The sequence below is a fragment of the Homalodisca vitripennis genome, chromosome 5, assembly GCF_021130785.1.
Source record: "Homalodisca vitripennis isolate AUS2020 chromosome 5, UT_GWSS_2.1, whole genome shotgun sequence".
Lineage (NCBI taxonomy): Eukaryota > Metazoa > Arthropoda > Insecta > Hemiptera > Cicadellidae > Homalodisca > Homalodisca vitripennis.
The window spans coordinates 102,326,733-102,349,103 of NC_060211.1; the positions used below are offsets into that span (position 1 = coordinate 102,326,733).

Consider the following 22,371-nt stretch of genomic DNA (forward strand, 5'->3'; position numbering starts at 1 on the left):
TGGTCAAGTGTCGAATGTTATCTCCAGAGCAGAACAGCCGAGCCATTCACCACAATAAGCGGTTCTGGGCGACAGCTATCTATCTCTCGGGTTGGGTTTATCAGTTCGTCCAGTCCGTTTTGTTTATATCGAACATAAGTTATTAAGTTATCGGACGTTGAGGTTTATCTCTTGTCCACACGTTCGTGTTTCTAAAACCTCCACCATGAGTTGCATCCAAGAATATTCTAGATATATTAGGACGTGAAAAATATTTTTGTCCACTGTCTATCGATGACGGTACGGGAATAAACTGCTCGCTCGCATATACCTGTACAGCGGGCACTTTAGTTGTACAACTATTCATTACATGGTTAACCAGAAGTCTTTCATATATTTTATTTTATTAGTTTGGTAGAAAGACTTACTTAATTTCATTACTTAAGTATAAACACAAGAAGGCTTAAATATAATGCCTTATGACTTTGAGCTGAGAATCATAGGATCATGAAATTATAGGAGCTGAAAAGACCAATTTCGAGTATAGCATAGCAAATCATTAATAACATAGCCTGCCAGACCATAGCATCAGGTTTGTAGACCTATTTCAAACCTTATACTGTAAGTAGGTCTATAGTATATCAGACAATATACTGGTGATATCCATATTCAGCCTAAGTGGCAATAAGTTGTGAACTGCATTTATATTCCTCACGTTTAAACTCAGAGCTTGTTCTTTTAAACATTAAGAAAGAAGAGTAAAATTTTAAAATGAATCGGGAAAAAATAATATCTTATTATCTTTCATGGGATGAAACAATTTTTTAATGCAAGTTATTACAAGTAGATCAGTAATAAATATCACTGGACAGTCATTTCATGTACAAATATGTATAATAACGTGTAACTTTCACAATAGTGTCGAAACTGATCTGTCTGAAGGGCAAGCATGGACAACAAACAATAAGCGCTGTTTCACAGTCCACGATGTACGTAACCAATAGTAAACAGCGACTGTTATATAACCTACAATACCGACAATAGTGATATTAGTGTGGATGTGGAGCATAGAGAGTGACACAGATACGTCGATGTGTATGTGATTAGCGGAAGTGTGAGTGTCCGAGGAAGAGATGAGGCGATATATCAGTCAGTCTGTATAAATAGCGCGGGACGGCACGGCGGCGCGGCGGTCGGGGTCGGTGCAGTGCACGTGTAGTGGCCCCTCTGTCGGCTGATGCATGCAAATAGCGTTCAAGGCCCCACCACACTGCTTCCCTCCCCTCCCCTCGACCACCGCCGCGCCGCGCCGGGACGGGTCAGCTCGATAACCTCGCCGTGGTACAGTTTGTGTCCGCTAGGGGCGACACTGTCTCCGCTCGACGCACAGCCCATTGCGCGTGCGCACTTCCTCCCTCCCTTCTGTCATTGTTGACATACGGAACTGCAATCATAACAAATTACAATCAGTATCTTTTTACACTCCATGCGTTCAACGTCATTAGGAAAGATGCCTTTTCGATCTTATCGTGAATTAAATTCAAAAATATAATGATAGCTTTCATAAATACCACAATATTTTGATCTATGAAGTTTTTACCTTTTTCTATACATTACGCTTTCTTTTGTTAACCTTATCGAACCACGCCCTTGTCTTTTTAAAATGAAAACTGATTTACCTTCATAACCGTATTTAATAAGTCTAATTACCATTTATATATGAAGGAGTTCTAGTTGTAAACATAAGATACTTTACTTAATTTATAAACAAACACTCCAACAATTATTAAATTTTATTTCTATGAGGCCTTTCGTATTCAAGGAATCCATCATCAGACCCACATAACTGAAATTATATTCCAATAAGAAAAAGCTGGTAGAATGTTTAAAATACTTTCTTTTCTTACTAAACTACACCTTGGTTTATCTATCATATTAACAAACTAATTATTAGTTCACATTTCCCCCCTCACACTAACGTAATGTAGCTGCTTAATTTTACTCTAATTTCATTTCCAGCAAAACCTATATATCCTATTTTGTTGAATGTCCAAAAAATATTTTGTTATCAAAGCGTAGAAAATGAAACATCTAGCCAGGTTTTATTCCTATAATCTGTTATACATATTTTGTTTCCAGAAGAAAATCCATTACTTAATCAATAACTCCAAAATTAAAAACGAAGAGTAGCTTTAAAATCTAGTATTGTTTTTGCATCATAAGTATTTTTCAAATAACTTAACTACATTGACATATTATTAAAATAAGTAGTATACCCCAAAATGTAGTGGCCTATAATAGAAATATTATTAATAAAATGTAGGAAATAAAGGAATTATTAAATTAAAATAAGCTTATAAATAATCATAGTAAAAATATCTAGAAGTATGATTAGCCATGATAAACATATGTCAGATTTATTATCATTTATTCCTTTAACAGTTATCAGATATTTTGGAAGAGTCTTAAAAGTATAAAAGTCCTTTTTTTCAAACTTTACCAGATACAGTGCAATTAGCTTTTATTTTATTTCCAACGGTAACCCATTTTTAGCTTTTGTGGAGAAAGTAGAATAATGGGTTATAACTGAAAGAGAACAAACAAATCACCTGCTTCTGCTAGATCTTTGTAGAGGATGCAACTATGAGCAAAAGACTACACCAATGATAGGGCTTGGAGAAGTGCAACAAATATAAGTTTTAAAGGTCATGTATGTTTATTTTTTTATTAACTCTAGTAACAAGTTACAGCTAACATCAATTGCTGTAAGTTGACTAGTGTTTGAGTTTTGGTTGGTGATATCAAGTTCACTTATGTCCAAAAAAAATCAATAATACATACAAACACACTACACTAGGGTTAAAAAAAGTGTAGAAGTACTTATCAAGTAAGTCTAGGTTGGGATCACTTGAGATTATCACGCATACATTTAGGGTGGCAGTGTTTATATTGCAGAGTTATCTAAAAACAGAAGTGCACTCTTTGATTTATTGTTAATGTTGGATATTGTTCTGTTACAGTGGAGTCGCTACTCTCAGCTGCACCGACTGTTCTGGCAGCTCCAGTGGGACCAGTGACATCACCGAGCCCGGTTCTCCCTTCAGTACCTCGAGCCACTCGGAGAGTGACCCGGAGACCTGCTCCCCAGGCAAGATGCCTCCGACACAGTCTGCGGACACAACTGCGTGGCCGTGGTCTGCCGAGGAGAGAGACCGTGGGCCTCCGCACACCCCCCGTTATTTCCTCACGACCCCCGCCACCAAGCGTGTCAATAACAATACCCTGGAGGATTGTGTTCGCAGCAAGTGTTGTAAAGTCAGTTTGCAGCAAGGGAAGATTACGGAGTACTTTAAAGCTCAACTCAAGCCACAAAAAAAGTGTGATACAAAAATTCAGCTTAGTAGTTGTGACGTGGCACACAAGAAATTGGCTGTACATATCTCAGGGACTGTTGTGCCTGTTGCCACTAAGTTACCCTTAGTCTTCCAACAACAGAAAACCACTTTAAAATCCGAACTGGCGAACAAGGTCGCGGATAACAGTGTCGTCACAAAAGTCAATAGAGTCACACCCCCTCCACTTCTCCTTAGGAAATCCCTTAATTCTAGCCACGAACTCTCCCCTGTACCAGTTACCCCGGTGTTTAGGAAACCGAACTCTGTCCTGAAATGTTCTTCTCTTCCCTGTGCTCCTGAAGTTAGTGTCTTAGTACCTAAACCAAAGACTCCATCTGTGGATAGCGCTCAACACACAGCATGTTCTACACCAAACCCTCCTTCTCCGTCAAATACCACTACATCGCCTTTGTCAGTGTCAACTAGTGAACATTGTTCGGATAAACCTTCGTTGCCTTCTCCTATTCTAAGGACTCCAAGTGTGATTCGATTTCCCGCTCGGAACGGTTGGAAAGGCCACTTTCTGTCAGACATCGTTTGCAGATGGTCCGAGTGTGAAGAATACTTTAGTACAACATCAGCTCTCCTAGAACATTTGCAGGTATGTATCACTTACTACACTTATATACTATCACTATCACATATTATACATTGGCCCTACTAATATTGAATTTAAAATATAAATAAATATTGTCAATTTAATTCTTTTACAATTGAAAGCACTATCCATTTTAAACACTTTGAAGGGCAAGCAAAACATTTTGTTTCTTATCTTAAACACTCCAGCTATTACATACAGTTTACTTACCAAAAAGGCCTTGATGCTGGGCCACACTTCCATAAGTTGTAATAATTTAGTTACTTTTGTTTCTTATAGTTTCTGTTATATTTAAAAGCAAAATTATCTGAAAAATAATCAAACCTTTTGATTAATGTATTAGTAATTTTTACAATTTTTATTTTTATATTTTAATGATTAAAAGTACTAAAAAAAACCTAGTTGTTTTTGTAAGACATTATGTATATTTTCATATAAATACAGAAATATCATGCGAATACCTTCCGAAGTAAAATTTGTGAAAATGTGTTTCAAAGACACAACTATGCAAATCATCATTAAAGTTAGATATAAAGAAACTAAATAATCTGAAAGGATACCTTTTATTATTCCGATTGATGAAGGAAAGAGTGAGGTCAAATGAAAGGATCTGATACATCGGCTCATTGCTGTTTTGGAAACATAATTCCAGAGCTAATCGTTCATTCTGTGACCTTCAAAGGGTTAAATGAAGTAATGAACTTACTTGGTGTTTCAAGTAAGTTTTTAAGTTGTTACCAAAAAGTAAGAAATACATATCTTTGTGAAATAAATGTTTTAATGAGAATTAACAATACAGTATAGTTGTAGCGACAGCAGACAGGCCGACTGGTAGTGAGAGTGTCAACCCTATGTCATCGCTGTCCACTGCGGCATAAAGTTCAATTTTATAATGACAATATCATATAAACAGCAGAAATGAGAATTTTTGGCATGTAATAAATATTACCTGAGAAGTCATAAACCAGTTAATTTCAACAAGTGTGAAAATGTAATGAGCAGCTTGATTATTATTCCTTGAACAATAACATTAATTTTCTGTAAACAATGATTTATAGAAAGTTATGTATAAGTTATGTTATATTCATTTTCTATAGCCTATACATATAAAAAGTCAGAGCAGTTTTTAAATGGGTACAATTGTACACCATTATGAGATCGGATACTGAAATTTGAATGTCAGCATGTATTTTTAATAGTTACAGTTTTCTTTTATTTTATCTTCTTTATGTTGAAAAAAATATTGATTTATTCAATTGGAATGGGATTAGGGAACATTGTAATTGAAGACTTTTGTAAACAATATAACTTGTGTGTTCCTTGATATGGACTATACCGGTGATTCATAAAGCGAAACACTGATGCTCTTGATTTAAAATAGGTAGCATTTTCGAAAGATTGCTATATAACATGATCAACTCGATATTAATTTCGAACACATACATGCAAAACTTTAAAATAGCTTTAAGTATCTCGTACATTTCTTGTTACAAAATTTGTAAAGAGTTATAAAGATTCAGTTATTTTGTGTAAAAGACATTGTACAGCAAAAATTTGTATCAAATTATAAATATTAGATTGGAACATAAAACCTTTTGAAGCTAAGGTCCAATATTGGTCTATGGCTATTTTCGCTGTTGCAGAGTTTCTTATGGGAAAATCTAAACTGAATATAAATGAAATAGAGTTAGTATTAAGATATAATTGTATTTTACCAATTCATTAACATTGAGGTGCTACATTCTAATTTTCTGAAGTAAAACATTTATGGAATTGATAAAGCAGTTGCAAACTTTTGCCTTTCTTAGGTACGTGGCTGGCAAACAGCCTGACATGCAGGTGTGTTTGTTAGACACTGATATATACATTTCTTAAATTTTATATGAGTTGCTCTCTTATTTGAAATGTTTTTAAATATAAAATTCACATGTATTCAATTCCATAATGTTTACTTTTTTACTTTGAAAAAAGCTGATATGATTTTTAAAATACTTCTAATGTATAAAGGACTCATATATTATGAAAAATTAGGAAGGGGAAATATTGGTTTAATAAAATATGAATAGCCCTATCAAAATATCTTAAAAGTGTCTTAACAGGAAAATTTCGTCTTTATCTTTAGAATCATACGAATTCATTTCAGAATCAAACTGCTTTCATGTTTCCCGTATTTCAATATAATGTAGACGGTGCAACATTTTGAGTGATATTTACATTAATTTTATGGTTGCAGGCAAAGCATGTGAACACCCAGTCGCTGAGTGAGACGTTTGTCTGCCTATGGAACGGTTGCAAGGTGTACGATCGTGCTTCGTGTTCCCGTTCGTGGCTGGAGAGGCATGTTCTCAGTCACGGAGGCAACAAGCCCTTCCGCTGTATTGTGGATGGTTGTGGGCAGCGGTTCAGCTCCCAGGTAATCATTGTACAAATGTTATTGCTTCAGTGTATAAAATATTATTAAAAAATAAACTGTTGGAGCCAAATTTAAATTTAGGTAATTTAAAATTATTTTCAAAATTTCTAAAATTTAGACATTTCTTGTTGGAACGAGATTCCTACAATTTATTTTAAAATTAAATCAAAACAAACTATACCCTGCATATCAACTTAAGTAAAGCTGTTTTATAGTCATTTTCTCTTAAAAATTTGTACTGTCAAATTTTTTGTATAAAATAAGATTATAGGCCTACATGTGAATAATTATTTAAGACATGGCCAATACAACATGGCAACGTAGAATTATTAGTCATGAGAGTTGAATATGTATTGGCCATGTGATTAATAATGTCCCTAAGATACTATTGTTACATCGTAATGCAGGTGCTTAGTTGTTCAGAGTTTAATACCCACATGTAGTGTCTAGGTGAACTTTCAGCTTTGTAGCAGAAATGCATGGTAAGTATGAACATTGTGAATAAAACTCACTGCTGACACAGAGTGCAACAACTATTGTTTCATATTGTTTGTATCCATACGTAATCGACAAATTCTTTTTAAAACTACTAAACTTGTCCAAGTAAAAAGTTACGAATCTTTTTAATAGGCAAATTATTGTATAGAACATTCAATGAGTAATACGAAATATTTTTTAAAAATTAATTTTTCAAACCTATGTACAAACTCCTTATGTGTTTGTTCGAACAGTAAAGTATTAATTTGTGACAACTCATTTTTAGAGTGAAAAGCCCAAATAAAGTTAAAAACTAAACATAAAAGATGTATTGAAATTTTTAAAGATTATTAAATTAAGTTTTTTAGAAAAGCTTTTTGTTATAAAACGGTCTAACTGTTGTTAAAAAAAGACATAATGTAAAACAAAACTTGAAATGTGAAATATAGTCTAAAGTTGCACTCTTTAACATAGAAATATCTATTTCGGGTTTAATCCTTCGGAATTGATATAGGTAAGTATGATTCCTTATCAGCTCTTTTAAATATAGTGCATTAAGAGTGGGAGAAAAATAAAGGCTCTATATGGGCCTGGCTTATAATACCCAGGTGGATTATATTACTTTTTAGCAAATTTTGTGTGTTGAAGAGGTTATAACTCAGCAATGCAATGGTGTGTTTAGATAATGTTGGAGCGACATGTGAATCAACATTTCAACCAGACTGAGAACAGCAGCAGTAGCGGAGCCAGCAGCAAACGGAATTTGGAGTCTACTCCCAACAAACTGTTCAGAAGAAATGGAAAAAAGCTTCGTTATAGAAGACAACCATTTTCAGGTTTGTTGATTTATTCATTACATTTGAAAGAAACTAATGTATTTAGTCACTGTCACTAGTCACAGTGTAGAAGTTATTGCTGTATGCAGAATAGCCTGCTCATCAGCTAGTACCATCTTCCGTCTATCGGTAGTGAGTTATATAATGACTTCCTTCCATACAACATGTAATGTTCATCAAGTTGATTGATAACAGAATTTTGACATTCTACAAAAATATTATTCTTATTGGAAGATAAAGACCAGCTCTTGCAAATTGGATATCATCATGATTCTAAAATATTTACTAAAGCCTTCAAAGCAACTGTACTTATCTAAGGATAGACCTTATTACTACTAACTTTTGAATTAAATGCGTTTTTTGGTCCGTAACTCTGTGTGTTGAAAGTCTTCCGCTCCTCTGAACATCGTGCACAGACGTACGACCGTTTTTAAACTTGTGACACCACTTGAACACAATTGTACGATTCATAGCTTTATCACCATCTGCAGTTTTTTTAAATCATAAACCTCGATCTAAGTTAATGGATGAAACTGCATATTTTACACTTGGCGAGAGATTGGATTGACATTTTTCACGAAACATATTGTCGCATCGAATTCTCAACGTACTGATCTCGAACTGGTCTCGTTGCTGAGGGGGGGAAACAGCTACACAGCAGCGTAGCCAACATGTCTTTAAAAAATCCTCCTGACCGAGAGAGCCTCAGTACACTTTCTTTCTGGATATGCCTCGTATTGATGGGTGATTCTTCCAATCTTAATTAATCCTTTGTTGACGTACTTGTTGATAATCACATCTATTTACAGTATGTATTTTTGTACTCTGTGGCACTGATATCTTTGGTGTTGACTAATGTTTATTTTCTGTAATCTATGGTAATCTACGTACGTAATGGCTTGGACTTAAGGGGCAAGAACAAATGTTAGTCACTAGAAAATGAATGAAAACGGAGACTCACATCTGAGGCGTAACTATTAATAATAAAATAATAAAAAACATTGCAAGAAGCTTGTTATTTGAAACTACAGCTCATAATTACTGTTGTAATACAGGTTTTGATATTTATTCAAATGGATAATCCCTACCAAAAATATTTCTGTTTTTGTAAGATAATTAGATAATAAAATAAAATTACCTAATTATGTTTTAAATTAATCATGGAAACAAAATTTAAGACAACCGTATAACTTTTTAGACCTAACAAATTGAGTAGTTAAATCTGATTTGGATTTTTTTAAATGGCAGTTGACAGTAATGGAATTTTTTATTTTTTAAATTGTTGGTAGTAACACCTCTGTGTCCAAAAGGGTTTTCTTTGGCCTTATATTAAAATTTCCTCAATTTGGGGGTAGATTAGTAGAATAAAACAAATTTGCTTGATAATAAAATATGTATGGTACTGACCTAGTACTATTAAGTGAATCTCTTGCTCCTATCGCCCAACTTTGTGGTATTGTTGCTAAAGTGCCTAATGTTCCTGAAACCCTACATTTTATAAAATATGGTTTTAATGCTTTAATTAAGAAATGGACATAAATGAAGTGTATATCTAATCCTGTGATTCCCTACAAAGAGTTCACATCACATTCAAGGATTTCAGTCTTGGTTTTGGTGTTGTGTTTTAAAAACACTCACATTATTAACACTGGATCTGTCAGTTGAAAAAAAGTTCGTAACAAATACATCAGTTGCTCAAATATCACATTTGTTGTTATCCTTTGTGAATCCATAAAATGTAGATCAATAATTTGTGTGAAAAATATGTTAAACCTTTATCTTATAGTAGACCTTGTAATACAAAAAAAATTGGTTACAGAAACATTTCTGACAAGACACACATAAAAAAGTTGTTATATAGCCTAGTTGAGTGTTACTTTATGAATACAATGCTATAATATATAAATAATGACAGTAATTTTATTGTAACTTGATATACAAGAATTCTTCATCATTAGAATAATAAATATTTATTTTATAATGTTTTATGGCGAAATTATAAAACTCGTAGAATCAAACAGTTTTATGATTTAAAAAAATCCAAATTGTTATAAATAAGTGTTTTTAAGAGAAATTATAGCCTATGGATAATATGGATCATAACACAAAAGTAATTGGAATCTTACCTCCTGAATAGAAAAATTATTAAACATTTTTTTAAATTAAAACCACTATAACAATATAATAAATAAAAAAATATTTTAAATTAATCTTTCTAATGGTAAAAACTGTGTGTTTATCCAACAAAAATATCTTGCAGAAAATCAATCTTTAAAAATACACTCACAAATAAGCAACTTAACGAATGTAACCTAGTGTAGAAGTTGTGGAAGAGATGGTAGATTGATGTTGACGGGTGTGTTTGCAGCTCGTATGTTTGACTACATAGACACTGGGATCATGGAAGGTGTGCAGCACTCGCTACTGACGGTCGCCAAGCGTCAAGCTCTCGGACAGCTCGACTCTTGCTCCAGCAAGTCTCTCACTTTACACAGCAAGGTCAGTAGGACTCACTATAGTACACAGCTACACCGGTTAGAGGAGCACAGGTCTCACAAACTCGCCTTTGTCAACCCTCCCTCGTCCACTTCCCATTTGTTATCTAATAGTTTTATGAATAGTGAAGATAGTCTTTCTGACTCGTTTCTTATAATTATCTCTGGGGCCTATTTCGTAAAAGTACTAGTACTGATGTGGGTTTTATTATTTTTTAAGGCTCTTTTTGCTTTGTCTTGTGATACTTGACACAATCTAGATGTACGTCACAGTCTATGAGAGATTTTCCCATTATAAGGGTTCAACTTCATGTCACAAATGTAAAAATTTAGTGATACCAACAAATTTTTGTGTACAGGGCAATGACATAGCTAGCACTATAGCACCAGCCCTGAGAATAATGATAATAAAGAAATTATGTTGTGACTTAAGTTTTCCACCATTGTCAATCTATGACATGAATTTTCCATGATAAATTACAATAATACAATAGACTCTTGACAATCCGACATGTATGAGACCAACCAACCCTGTCGAATTATATAAGATTGTGGATTACCGAAGGTATTATTAAACTGTTAAATAATATTTTTTTTAGAATAAAACAAGGTAAAAACTGTTTAATTAGGTTATAAAACAACAAACTATATTTTTAGTGATAGTTGGTCATTCAATCTTTTGAATGCTTTTTCAAATGATATTTTCCATGCATGTTTTGAATAATCACCCAGTTTTCAGCCTCAGTTAAAGTTAACATGCCTTTTAGTGTACTGATGCACCATTTTGAATACTGGACTCAGGTTACACAATCAGTGCACTACAGCGTAATCAAAGTGAAAACTAACCAAACAACAAAAACCGTATTATTTACGAAACAGGCCCCTTGGTGTCAATGTAATAGATAGCTTCTACGTATGTCCATATATTTCCAATCGTTTTGGTTAGATAGCCTTCTCATCTTCCCTTCTTTCTAATATTTAAAACATTTTTCCAGCATTTCCGTTTATATTTTTTTATTTTGTAAAAACCTGCTGATCGTTAAAAGGGTTCTGTCTATTGGTCAGGAACTCTATGAATCATTTGAATTTAACTATCCAACTCTTGTTCTAATTGTATTTACTGCTAGACAGTCCTGACTCCCTATTCTTATCCAAGTTGAGGTTATTATTTTGTCAATTTAGATTACATGATACTACTATAATAGTTCCATATTGTCCTGTTAGACATCTCTCAGTACACCCCATTACACCAAACAGTTGTCCCTTACAAGTCTGATGAGGCAGTTACAATAGACCTGTGCTCTTATTGCAACCTTACATTGTGATGTCTTGTTCATATTATTACAGTCAATTGATATATAAAAAAGTATTGCCAGTTAAAAATATTAAATGAATTTTTTTGATAAAAAATATAAGTTTTTGTATATAAGTACAAGCCATGAGTTGATTGAAGAAACTATTGAATACTTGTGCCCTTCAGTTTGTGATTAAATTTCTGATTACGATCTTTACAATCAACAATGCAGAAATTTTCACAGTTAAAAACAAACTAATTATGAGCTAAGTCTACTGAAAGAAACACAATTAATTTTTGCTATGATGGGTTTAAATAGATGCGTTCATTTTTATTTTTACATTTTTAAAAGGTTTTTTTTTAACTATTGTCCAGCAGAAGGCTGTATGAGGGTAATCCGATTCTACTATTTATTATCTTTTTGCATGCATTTAATTTCTTTATTTAGCTCATGGTCAGTACTAAATGTAATCAGTTTAGAAACCCTAAGGGTTGGATTTTTCAGTTTTGATTGATTTCAGTCAAAACATTCATTCACATTTAGAGATAACAATGGTGACATTTGTTGTTGTTGTTGTTTTTACCTGTTACTTCTTTCTAATTTTGTCTGAAAACTGTTTTGTACAAAATGAATTACAACTTATTTATTAAAGGAAAGTTTAGAGTGAGAAATAATAGTTTAAAGTGTTTGTGAACACTTCACATGAAACAGATCCTGTTCCAGAATATATGTTTAAATGGCAGTTCCAGACTTAATAACAAAACTGCCTGTTGGATTTAAGTGTAAAATTTTTAATTTGTTTTATTGTAAATGAAGTGTTGCAACATATTATATAGAGAAGAAGCATTTAGTAATCGTCAAAATTTATTCAAGTTTTTTGTTTTTTTAAGTGCATGTTAGTTTGAGTATACTTTAGTTTTAATGACAATAATTTTAGACACTACTTTTGTTATAACTGAGCCTTGTATTTATATACTTGTACAGAAAATGTGAGTTGAGCGTTTAAATCTCAACTGAAAATCAAACCTTTTTACTTGTGCAATAAACTAGAACTGGTTGTTGCTATACTTAGTGTTACAAGCAGTGTCCTCAGAATAATGTAATGGCTGGTGTGACTGCCACCTTGTCCAGTTAACCCTATCACAATCTACCAAGAGCAACAATCTACTGCAGCAAAAACCGTTCACTAAGTCAATATTTTTGACAAGTCTCACCATTACACACTTTTTAAGTTACTATGATTTAATTCCATACAATTTTAATTGCGTGTATGGTATCATTTAATTGAACTTTGATATCTACTTGGAAAAAAGATTCTCAGTTTGTTTCTTCTTTAATAAATTTAAATAATCTATTCCAAATTGAGCTTTTATAACCACGTTAAAACCCTTAGGGTTTCTACTGAATTGTCAAAATCAGTTCTAGATACATTTAAATGTCAATTTGGAAAATGTGTGACAAATTAGAATTGATTCAATAACAATAAAATTTCAAGTTAATATGTTTTTGAAAAAGTAAAATCTATTGAGGATCACTAATTTTTAAAAAGATTAGTATTATTTGTAGGAATATGCATATTAAAATTATGTAATTTTTAAGATTAAAATGGAATAATCTCAATTTCATCATTAATTATTAGAAATATATTATTATGCTGGAAAGTGAAAAAAATCAGCCAATTAACAAATTTTAGAAACTTTTTAACCTTTATTTGGGTTCACATATTTTTATATTTTGTACAGGTATATTAAAATTAAAAAAGTATAAAAGTTAAACTAATTATATGTTTTATGGTACCATTAAAAAATATCAAATTTATTGTTAATAAATTAGACTTATTCTAATTTTATTTGATTATACCTACGTAACTGATGAAGAAGCCGAAATGAAATATTACGTGTTTGTGAATAATAATAGACAATAGACAATAGACAAATTCTTTATTTACAAATTCTTTGAGAATTATAACTCTTCAAAATTTGTTACAGATCATATAAATACAATTGCGTAGTTTACACAATTAATATATTAATGTTAACAAAAAATACTATGTATTTTCTTTTAAATGTAAAATGCTTAATTAATATATAAACAGTACAACACAAAAAATAGGTAAGTATCAAAAAAGTAGGAATCATCAGAAGGTAAATATTATTAGATTAAGTAATTAATTGCAGTGCATAAATATTGAAAATAAAATCTCTGGAAAACTTTTAAAGAATTTGCCCATCCTCTTGCTCATAATGTGTATGTATACAATGGTGATACAAGTATAGGTGTCCTATTTGGCTGTAAACAATGAACATTAATTACTGTAACTGTTTGTGTGTACATTATTAATTTTTGTACTGTTATAATAATAACTAAACAAAATTTAATAAAGATATTCAGAGTTCCTTGTGACAAAATATATATTAACATTGATATTTCACTGTAAGTTTTTGACATAACAGTGGTAGTTCATGAAAATTTAACATAATTTAATTTTTCATGCATGATCCTCACTAGATTTATTGAATTATTTGAAAAAAAAAGCAGGAACATAACTGATCGTAAACTCAAAATTATAAATCGAATCACTAACAGTTAATATTATTTATATTTACTATACTAATCAAAATCAATGTATGGTTTATTCAATAACTCATACATATAATACAGTTGAATACGATTGAGACAAATAGCTATGTTATGTTTTGAATGGTAAATAACCAAAATTACTCATGATATTAAAATAGAAACCTTTGTAAAAACTGCTATAGATTCTACCCATTTAATTTCTTTTGTATGTTCTTGGTATAGAGTCATAGTCATAGCTACGTTTATTGCACAATACATTCATATTTGAACAGGTGCGCTGTCAAAACTTATAACTAAACTAATGCAAAAGACATTTTCATTGTTTAGAATAACAACTTAAAAACTAACAAATCTAACTTTAACTTAATTTCAAAGATATTTAACTATAGCAATAGAAAAACAACACTATCCGAGCCGGTCCAAATCCCATAACTGCAGAAAATTTATGTTATTGATCCTAAAGAGTAATTTAGAAAGTCCATATTAGGGGGCACCTAAGGGGAAATTCTCAAAACGAGTATAGTGATTTCTCAATTTAATTCAATATAATACTCCATTGTTAGGTTTAGTGGCTCGGCTCTTTCAAAATTAATATTGTTCTACATATTTTGTTTGAAAAAAGACAAAACAAGAATTTTTAGCAAACCTTTTGTATAAAGTTAATATTCTTGCCATTTTTCGCTTTTAGATTCCTTTATGTGTGGTCCTTATTTTTTTCAAATTAATATAAATGGTCGTGAAGTAAAGATATAAAATTACATAATTATAGTTTTTTGTTAAAATTATTTTCTAAAGTAAAATTATTGACTAATTATATTTTAATTTTATTAATATTATGATTGTGTTGAAGGACAGTCAGCGGTGTTTTAGACACAATTATTTTTGTATACACTTGTTATATGATGTAACTTAGTAAATGTCATTTATTTATTAAATTAATGTTCCTTGAGTAATGTTACTTTCTACTGATTTAAATAAATGGTCAGTTAAAAGTTGTAACAAATTATACAATAACACACTTATTATAAATGCAACTTCAAAAAGTGTTTAATATAACACTAATAAGGATAAACTTTTGAACGCTTTTGTATTTTTATTGGTACAATGTACATTTCGGATTCAAAGAATCCATCTTCAGGTACTTGTAGAGGTTCAACCTTGTTGTACCTCGAATTGTATTCTTTGAATCCGAAATGTACATTGTACCAATAAAAATATTAAAGTGTTCAAAGGTGTATATTCTTATTAGTTAACATACTTATCGCTCCTGGGGTAGCTTTATTCTGATAAATTATTAGTCCTTAATGACCATTTTATTGCTTTCATCCTATTGTACTAAAAGTGTCTTTATACCACTTTTATATGTTTAGACCTATGTTTATACAGAATAGAACATCATCAAAAGCATCAAGTACAATATAATTATTAATTTTAGTTCAAGATAACGTATTATTTGATTATAGGCTAGTTATTTGAGATAAAAATTTAGCAAACGTTATTGTGTTTCAGAAATGCAGTATAATGAAAACCAGAATGTTGCTGATGTGGAATGTGTTGTTTCTAATAATTGCATAATGATACTGTGTTGGACCATTTCTTGCATGGGAATTATCGTACATAACCATCTACTACCATCTTTATAGAACATACTATTTTGTTTGTTTATAAAATTAATTAAGATGTGTTCAGAGCTTATAGCTTTATTTTTTACAAAATAGTCTTCCAACTAAAGAATATCCCTAAATATTACTTTGCTTACAACATTTACAAGCTCCCTGAAACATTACTAATTTTATAATATATTTTTATTTCAAAATACTTTCAGAGTTAATTCTATACCAAATATACTTTAGCAGTTAATTAAATTTACAACTTTCAAAGCATTTCAAAAATTTACTATAAAATATTTTGCCACATTAATCTGAAAGTGACCATAACAATATTGTATTTATAGTTTTCGGCCTGTTTTTTTGAGTCATTGCAGGTAAAGATCAGTCAGTTCCTTGCTCTCTCTTGTATTCTTTAGTTGAATGAAACATCCTTCAAAATCCTAATTTGTCTTAATTTTCCTGTCTTAACTGAGGAAACCTTAAAACTGTAATCTATTCTCAAAGTTTGTCTTATGCACATTTAGAATTATTTTTTTGTGATGTTAATAACTACCATGTTTTTAATGTCACAGGTAAATAATTCCCAATTTTACGCAAGTTAGGGATGTCAGCTGATCTTCAGCGGCCTCCGGTGATTTGACTGCTGCGTTTGATTGGTTCAATGTATTCCAGAACAGCATTAATGTTTGTTGTAACTCAATATACCTGCCTACTGCGCATATCCAATTGTTCACCTTAAATCATCGTTTGTTTTGTTCTTGTTTCATTGTGTTTACATTACGAAGTTGCTACTGTAACACTTTGAAGTAATTCATTAATTTCACTCTGCAAGGAGTCATTCCTCTCTAATCTGGGTTTTCTTCAATATAAAATACACAGATTCATGTAGATCACTTCGGTCATTACAAGTTTTATGGTCAATATAAATATTAGTTTATATTACACTCAATTTTAAATAGCTTTATCAACGTCTTATATTGAAATCTTCTATAATTCTTTATTCCTTCTGTGATCAGCGATATCTCCTTTCTCATTGATCCAAAACTAATGTTCATCAATGACAGAATTGTCAGTCTGCGAGCTGTGTTTATTTTCATTCTTTGTTAAAAGAGCTTTTTTGTAAAATGTGTTCTTGCATTTTATAAAAACTTAAGAAAAGTTTATTCTTTTAAAAAGTTTTGTTGTCTTTCATATACTTTCTCTTAAGCTGCAAGTTGTAGTTTCCATATACTTTCTCTCAAATCTTCAGCGATTATTCAGTTTTCTCAACATAAGCATCATGTAAGATATCCTCTTCAGCTACTCAACATGAAATTGCCTGGTCTGCCTGAATGATTCACATATACTACTGATTGTTTTCAACGTTCTTGGGTAAAATAGTTGGTAAAGTACGTAGCATTTTAAGCATTTACTTGGAAATAAACAGTTAATTTTACATTATCCCTCCAGTGGTTCACTATAAGACTGCTCATGGTTCAGCCAATTATTAAGATTAGCAGGATTGTTTTTTAAATTACTAAAAATGCAATTTTAGAAAGAAAATATTGATCATTGTATTTGGAACATTTCATAAAGTTCAAATATGATCCTAAACATTTCTTATCATGTAGTTAAAAAGTTTTACATTTCACGTTTTGAAAATTACTATACAAAAACTAAGTACAGCAGAAAAATGTTGAAATACCACTTTTTCAAATGTTTCTCTAATGCACCATTACAAAATGTCTGTTATAAGAGCTTGTGCTGTTTGAGCAGTTCTACTTTGGTGCTACAGCTGTTAGGCCTACTCAGTATAACTCGGTTGCTGAAAGAAGAGAAGAATACTCAGTTTCTATCTGTAACGCATTCACTGAATCATGGATACAGCCAGTTGGCTGTTTACAACAATGCTGAATTGCTGATGTGTGTCAATGTGTCGGCAATAAACTTTTTTGTTACTGCGATTGCTGCTGACACTTCAATGAACCACTGGAGGGTTTATTACTTGTGAGGAATTTGAATGCTAATGCAATGTCATTCACTACTTTAAAAAATGAACTGCGATAATTTTGCACTATATAAGAGAAGCACTGTTTATACAAAATCAAGAACTACTACTTAAACTGACTTCGAAGTCAATTTTTGATAGGTTTAAAATTAAAATAAAATTATAAAAACGTAATTTTGTTTAGCTCTATTAATTTGAGAACATTTGTACAAGAACATTAATAATAATAGTAGGCTCCAGACAATATTAGGGTAATTATTAGAAAGTAACATTATCAGTATTGTCAAGCTTTGAAATATTGGTTATTCGAATAATTGATCAGCAGTTCAGTTCTAATAAATGTACCTTTATTGTGTTAATGATATCTTTTAGATATAGAATCATCAAAGAGATGTATAGCCTAAATTAATTTTTAAGCTTTTTTTCTAATTCAGCAGACAAGGTTATTGTTATGTGGAAGGCAAGTTTTTAGGTAGCTCATTTTTTTTAGTCATCAGGCTAGTTAAATTGGTTAAAGATATTGTACTGGTTTAAATGGATTTAAAATATCTTATAAGTATTAGTAGATAGCAAACAGTATCTAAGTGCAGTTTTTAAACAATCAATTTTGTTTGAACTTGGTAGATTTGCCCACGTATAAGGTGTTCAAATAAAGTCAGATTTTCATGGCTGTTGAATAGGGTAATGAAGATTGCATTTTGCTTGTAATGTTCAGAATGCACTGTACAATATTGTTGTTTAAATAAAGTATGTTTAATCATTCTATAGCAAAATGTAGAATTTTGCAACATTTAAAACATATAATCTGTTATACTCAATTTTTTTATAAACGTAGAATAAGACATTAACATTTTTTAATCAATATATAGAATATTTTAAATTGTAGGATGTACTAAAATTAAGTATTATTTGTTCCTTAAATAAATTTGTGTTATTTTTTTAGATAATTGGAAGAAGAATAGCAGAAGATGGGACAACAAATGTTTTACTCAGGTGGTTTCCACTGAATGTGTAAGTATAATTCAATACCTAAATAATAATAATATAAAAAAAAACATAATGAGTTTAATTCAACCTTTTGAAAACATACTGTACAAATATTGTTAAAATGTTAAAAAGTTGATGTTTTGATTATTTACATGCTCATAATATATTTTAAATTTTCATACAAAACATTACATAATTAATTTTATTATAATTATAGGGTATTAAAAAGGGTTGGTGGGTCAGTTTAATAATTTCTTGTGTTACTTTCTATTGGCATTGAAGGTATGTACAGCAAGGAATTGAGTTTTGTATATCTTATGATGATGCACAGAATTTTATTTTTACAAATAGGAGAGTAAGAAACACTTACTTCAGGGCATAATCAAAAAGTTTAGACCTTAAGAGCCGGCTGTAATGGAACGACCTTGATTTTTACCCCATAACATCAATGTTAAATTTCAAACACTTTCAACTCCTATTTTTGGTTGTAGAAATTTGGTAGATGCCTCATTTTAATAATATAATTAGGTGGTGCAATCAATTTTGGAGTTGGAAATTTTTTACCTCACAGCTCTTTAATATAACTTTCATGAATATAAAAAAAGTTGGAAATTTAGGCATTTTTGTAATTTTAAATAAAAACGTTTAAAGATAGAAATGTGAAATTTTTACAGTATGTACTAGAGTTATATCTTCAAGAAGTGACATGTTTGTATTCACTTATGATTATACTTTTTTAAATGAAATATAAATTTTAAAATTTCATGATTTTATATTTCTTTAAAATATAATCTATAAGATAAATAAGAGTCCGTACACTTTAGAGTTTCTCTAGTAAAGCAAATACTTTTTAATATTATTTAAACATAGAAGTAAAAACAAGTTTGAAATAGTTGACTTGCTGAAATTTTAAGTGGGGATGTAAATGTTTGATTCTAGAATTATTCAATTCTTGGCAATTATTCAAGGCACTGAAACCATTTAAGGGTTATCTCAAAAGTTTTGAGATAGGAGAAACTTTGTTGTCCATTTGAAACTTACGAAAAATAAGTTTTCAAAGTAATCCTGTCCAGCGCCAATACAATTTTGAATATCTTGTTAGCACTGAGCCATTTGTATTTTTTTTTCAATCCATTCAAAATACTCAATAATTCTGTCATCAATGTCAGTTTCCAAGAAAACGTGACTAGCTGGTAAGTGTTCTTTTACATTGAAGAATAACCAAAAATTACACATAACCGATCAGATGAATAAGTTATCTCTTATAATTTTAATGCTAATTTCCCCTAGAAACTGTCAATGTACAGGCCCTGCAAACATTGTAAAGTGTAACAGTAGGATATGATAGTCATCTACCCTTCCTACCTTATAATCTTCCCCATTCTAGTGCTACTAGTAAAATACTGTGTACATTACTTTCTTTATTAATCATTGTTTTTCCACTATGCGGGAGTTCGCTCATCTTTAAACATCTATTTGTGACTTTCCGCCAAATGGGACGTTTTAAAATTAATTAACGTTTAATAATAGATCCAATCATCTTCAGTTTCTTAAGTGATACAATGATTATAAATCTATGTATTGGAATAGTTTGTAGTAAAATGCTCAGCTCTTTGTCTTTTTCTGTCAAATTGTGCTGCAGGTGATGACAAGCAAGTTTACTTACACCATAAACGTTATGCTGCTGTGTATCATGTGAATACCTTAATAATGTCCATTGCTTTTGAACCACATCTCTCCAGAATTCAGAATACTATTGAAAAACACAGTTAATGATAATGCTCCAAAAGCAGCTAGAGATGTTTTATCCACTCTTCTTCAGATAATCAGACTTTAAAATCATACAAAGTGACAGCTAGAAGAAGCTGTATTGATAAAACTATACTGCTCTTAAGTGTTAATGGAATCTAGTACCACCAGCTAAGTTTAATATGATTACTGTAGAATGCACAGGCTATATTTCAAAACTTTTGGGGTAACCCTCATGTTAGTCAATAATATTTAATTAACAAATTACAATAGGGAAAATTCTCATCATCCTTTTTCATCCGTTTTTTAACTGGGAGTGTCAATAGCCGAGCAGTATAAGATGTCGGACTTTGAATCTGAGCCAGAGATGGTGCAGGTTGAGGTTCTGTTTACTAAAATAGCACTTTTTATCAGTACCATCGACAGTACTATCATGAGGACGGTCAGAATAAAGTTTAAAGAGAATTGGCCTATCCTTAAAAAAAATCCTTTAGCTAAGGTTATGATACTGTTGCAGCATGAACGACGAGTGGGTGCCACAATCAGAGGTGCGCCAGACTCAACAAGTACCGTGGAAGCAGTGTCAAGATTTGTATCGCCCCCCACTGTTCCGTCAGAGATCTACTCACCACCAACGCAAGCAGTCCGCCACTCGATGATACCTTCTATAATTCTAGTTACCTATTTATCTTAGTTTATTTCAAGTTATGTTGGCTCACTCCTTTTAAATATTCCATTTAATTAAATTGTACCTGAAAGTTGGTTTTACTTATAATCTTTGAACATGTTGTGAGTACCTTATCAAAATAAATTCACATTATACTTTCATGTCATCTCAAAAACTTGATCTTGCTGTCTGAAACTGAGCTTTTAATTGCTAGTTTTTAGCCTTTCTGTAGGCATGATTATGTAAAATAGTTTTGGAAGTAAATATAAGTTATAATCTGGATTACAATTGGTCTGTAGGAAAACCATGATTTAAATTCAAATCCCTCATTAATTGTTCAGTAACTTTTCTTGGAAAAAGTAATTTTTAATATGTTTTACTTTCTCTGTTGACTCTGTTGTATACAGACAGACCTAGCAAAGAGTGAGCCAGTCATGACATGCACACGAATGTTAAGTTATTACAGGTAGACGATTGTGTCTTGCTAATCATAATGTTAGTTTTTTTTACTTGTATATTGAACTGATTTTTATAGTTCTTCCTAAAACCTTAATTTAGTACTCTATTGAGTTGATTGTGAGTGTTAGAAAATATATTCTTTAACTGGACATAACTCCTTGGCATTGTATTGACGATAAAATTTACATTATTTAATATGGTCTCTATTAAATTAAGTTGTGTTTATTAAATACAGTTGAGTTCCGATTACCCAATTTAACCCTCTCCCACGCAAAAGCGGCCAGCTACCCTCAATCTGTTCAATCCGTAGGAAGTTTGAGTGGCTAAAAATCAGTCCCTAAATATTTTGTTGTGATGTTTTTTTTTGTGTTGCTACTTGTGCTTTTAGTGCGACCTAATATTTTTGGCAAGTAAATTATGTTTAAAAAATGTATTCTGTCTAATTAATTATCTAAAACTAATAATATACACCATTTATAATTTGTGTAATCAATTTAAATCATTGTTAAAAGTTTTCTAGTATAAATTATAAAATTTTTTTAATAAGTAATATTTCTCTTTTATATAGAAACTAGCTGTATCCCGCGGCTTCGCACGCTTTTCGTAAGCTTTGCCCTTGTATGTGCACTTCTGGTTCAAGTGAATTATATTTCCAGTGCCGATGTCGAGTTTGCCTTGTTGCCACGATCAAGAAAATCTGTGTATGTTTATAGCCATCATACACTTACATATAATTTATTATAAAGTGGTCTAACACTCAAACTTTAAGTTCAATCAGAAATTTATCTTCAAGACGAATATACATCATAACTTCAATATAGTGTTTGGTTATTTAATATACATA

The 22,371-nt window shown here is 31.2% G+C and overlaps 1 protein-coding gene across 2 annotated transcripts in view; it reads left to right on the plus strand.

Annotated features, from left to right (window-relative positions):
* Positions 1–21,914, plus strand: part of LOC124362581 — a 101,711-nt gene extending 79,797 nt beyond the window's left edge. The window contains exons 2-7 of one of the 2 annotated variants that reach the window (XM_046817217.1): positions 3,000–3,975; positions 6,206–6,385; positions 7,545–7,698; positions 10,067–10,197; positions 18,609–18,676; positions 20,919–21,914. In XM_046817217.1, coding sequence (XP_046673173.1) covers positions 3,000–3,975; positions 6,206–6,385; positions 7,545–7,698; positions 10,067–10,197; positions 18,609–18,676; positions 20,919–21,060 — 1,651 coding nt within the window. In that variant the 3' untranslated portion in view covers positions 21,061–21,914. Of the gene's footprint in view, positions 1–2,999; positions 3,976–6,205; positions 6,386–7,544; positions 7,699–10,066; positions 13,174–18,608; positions 18,677–20,918 lie in introns of those variants that run through there. The other variant, XM_046817216.1, reaches the window with a different exon arrangement.
* The last annotated feature ends 457 nt before the right edge of the window (positions 21,915–22,371 follow it).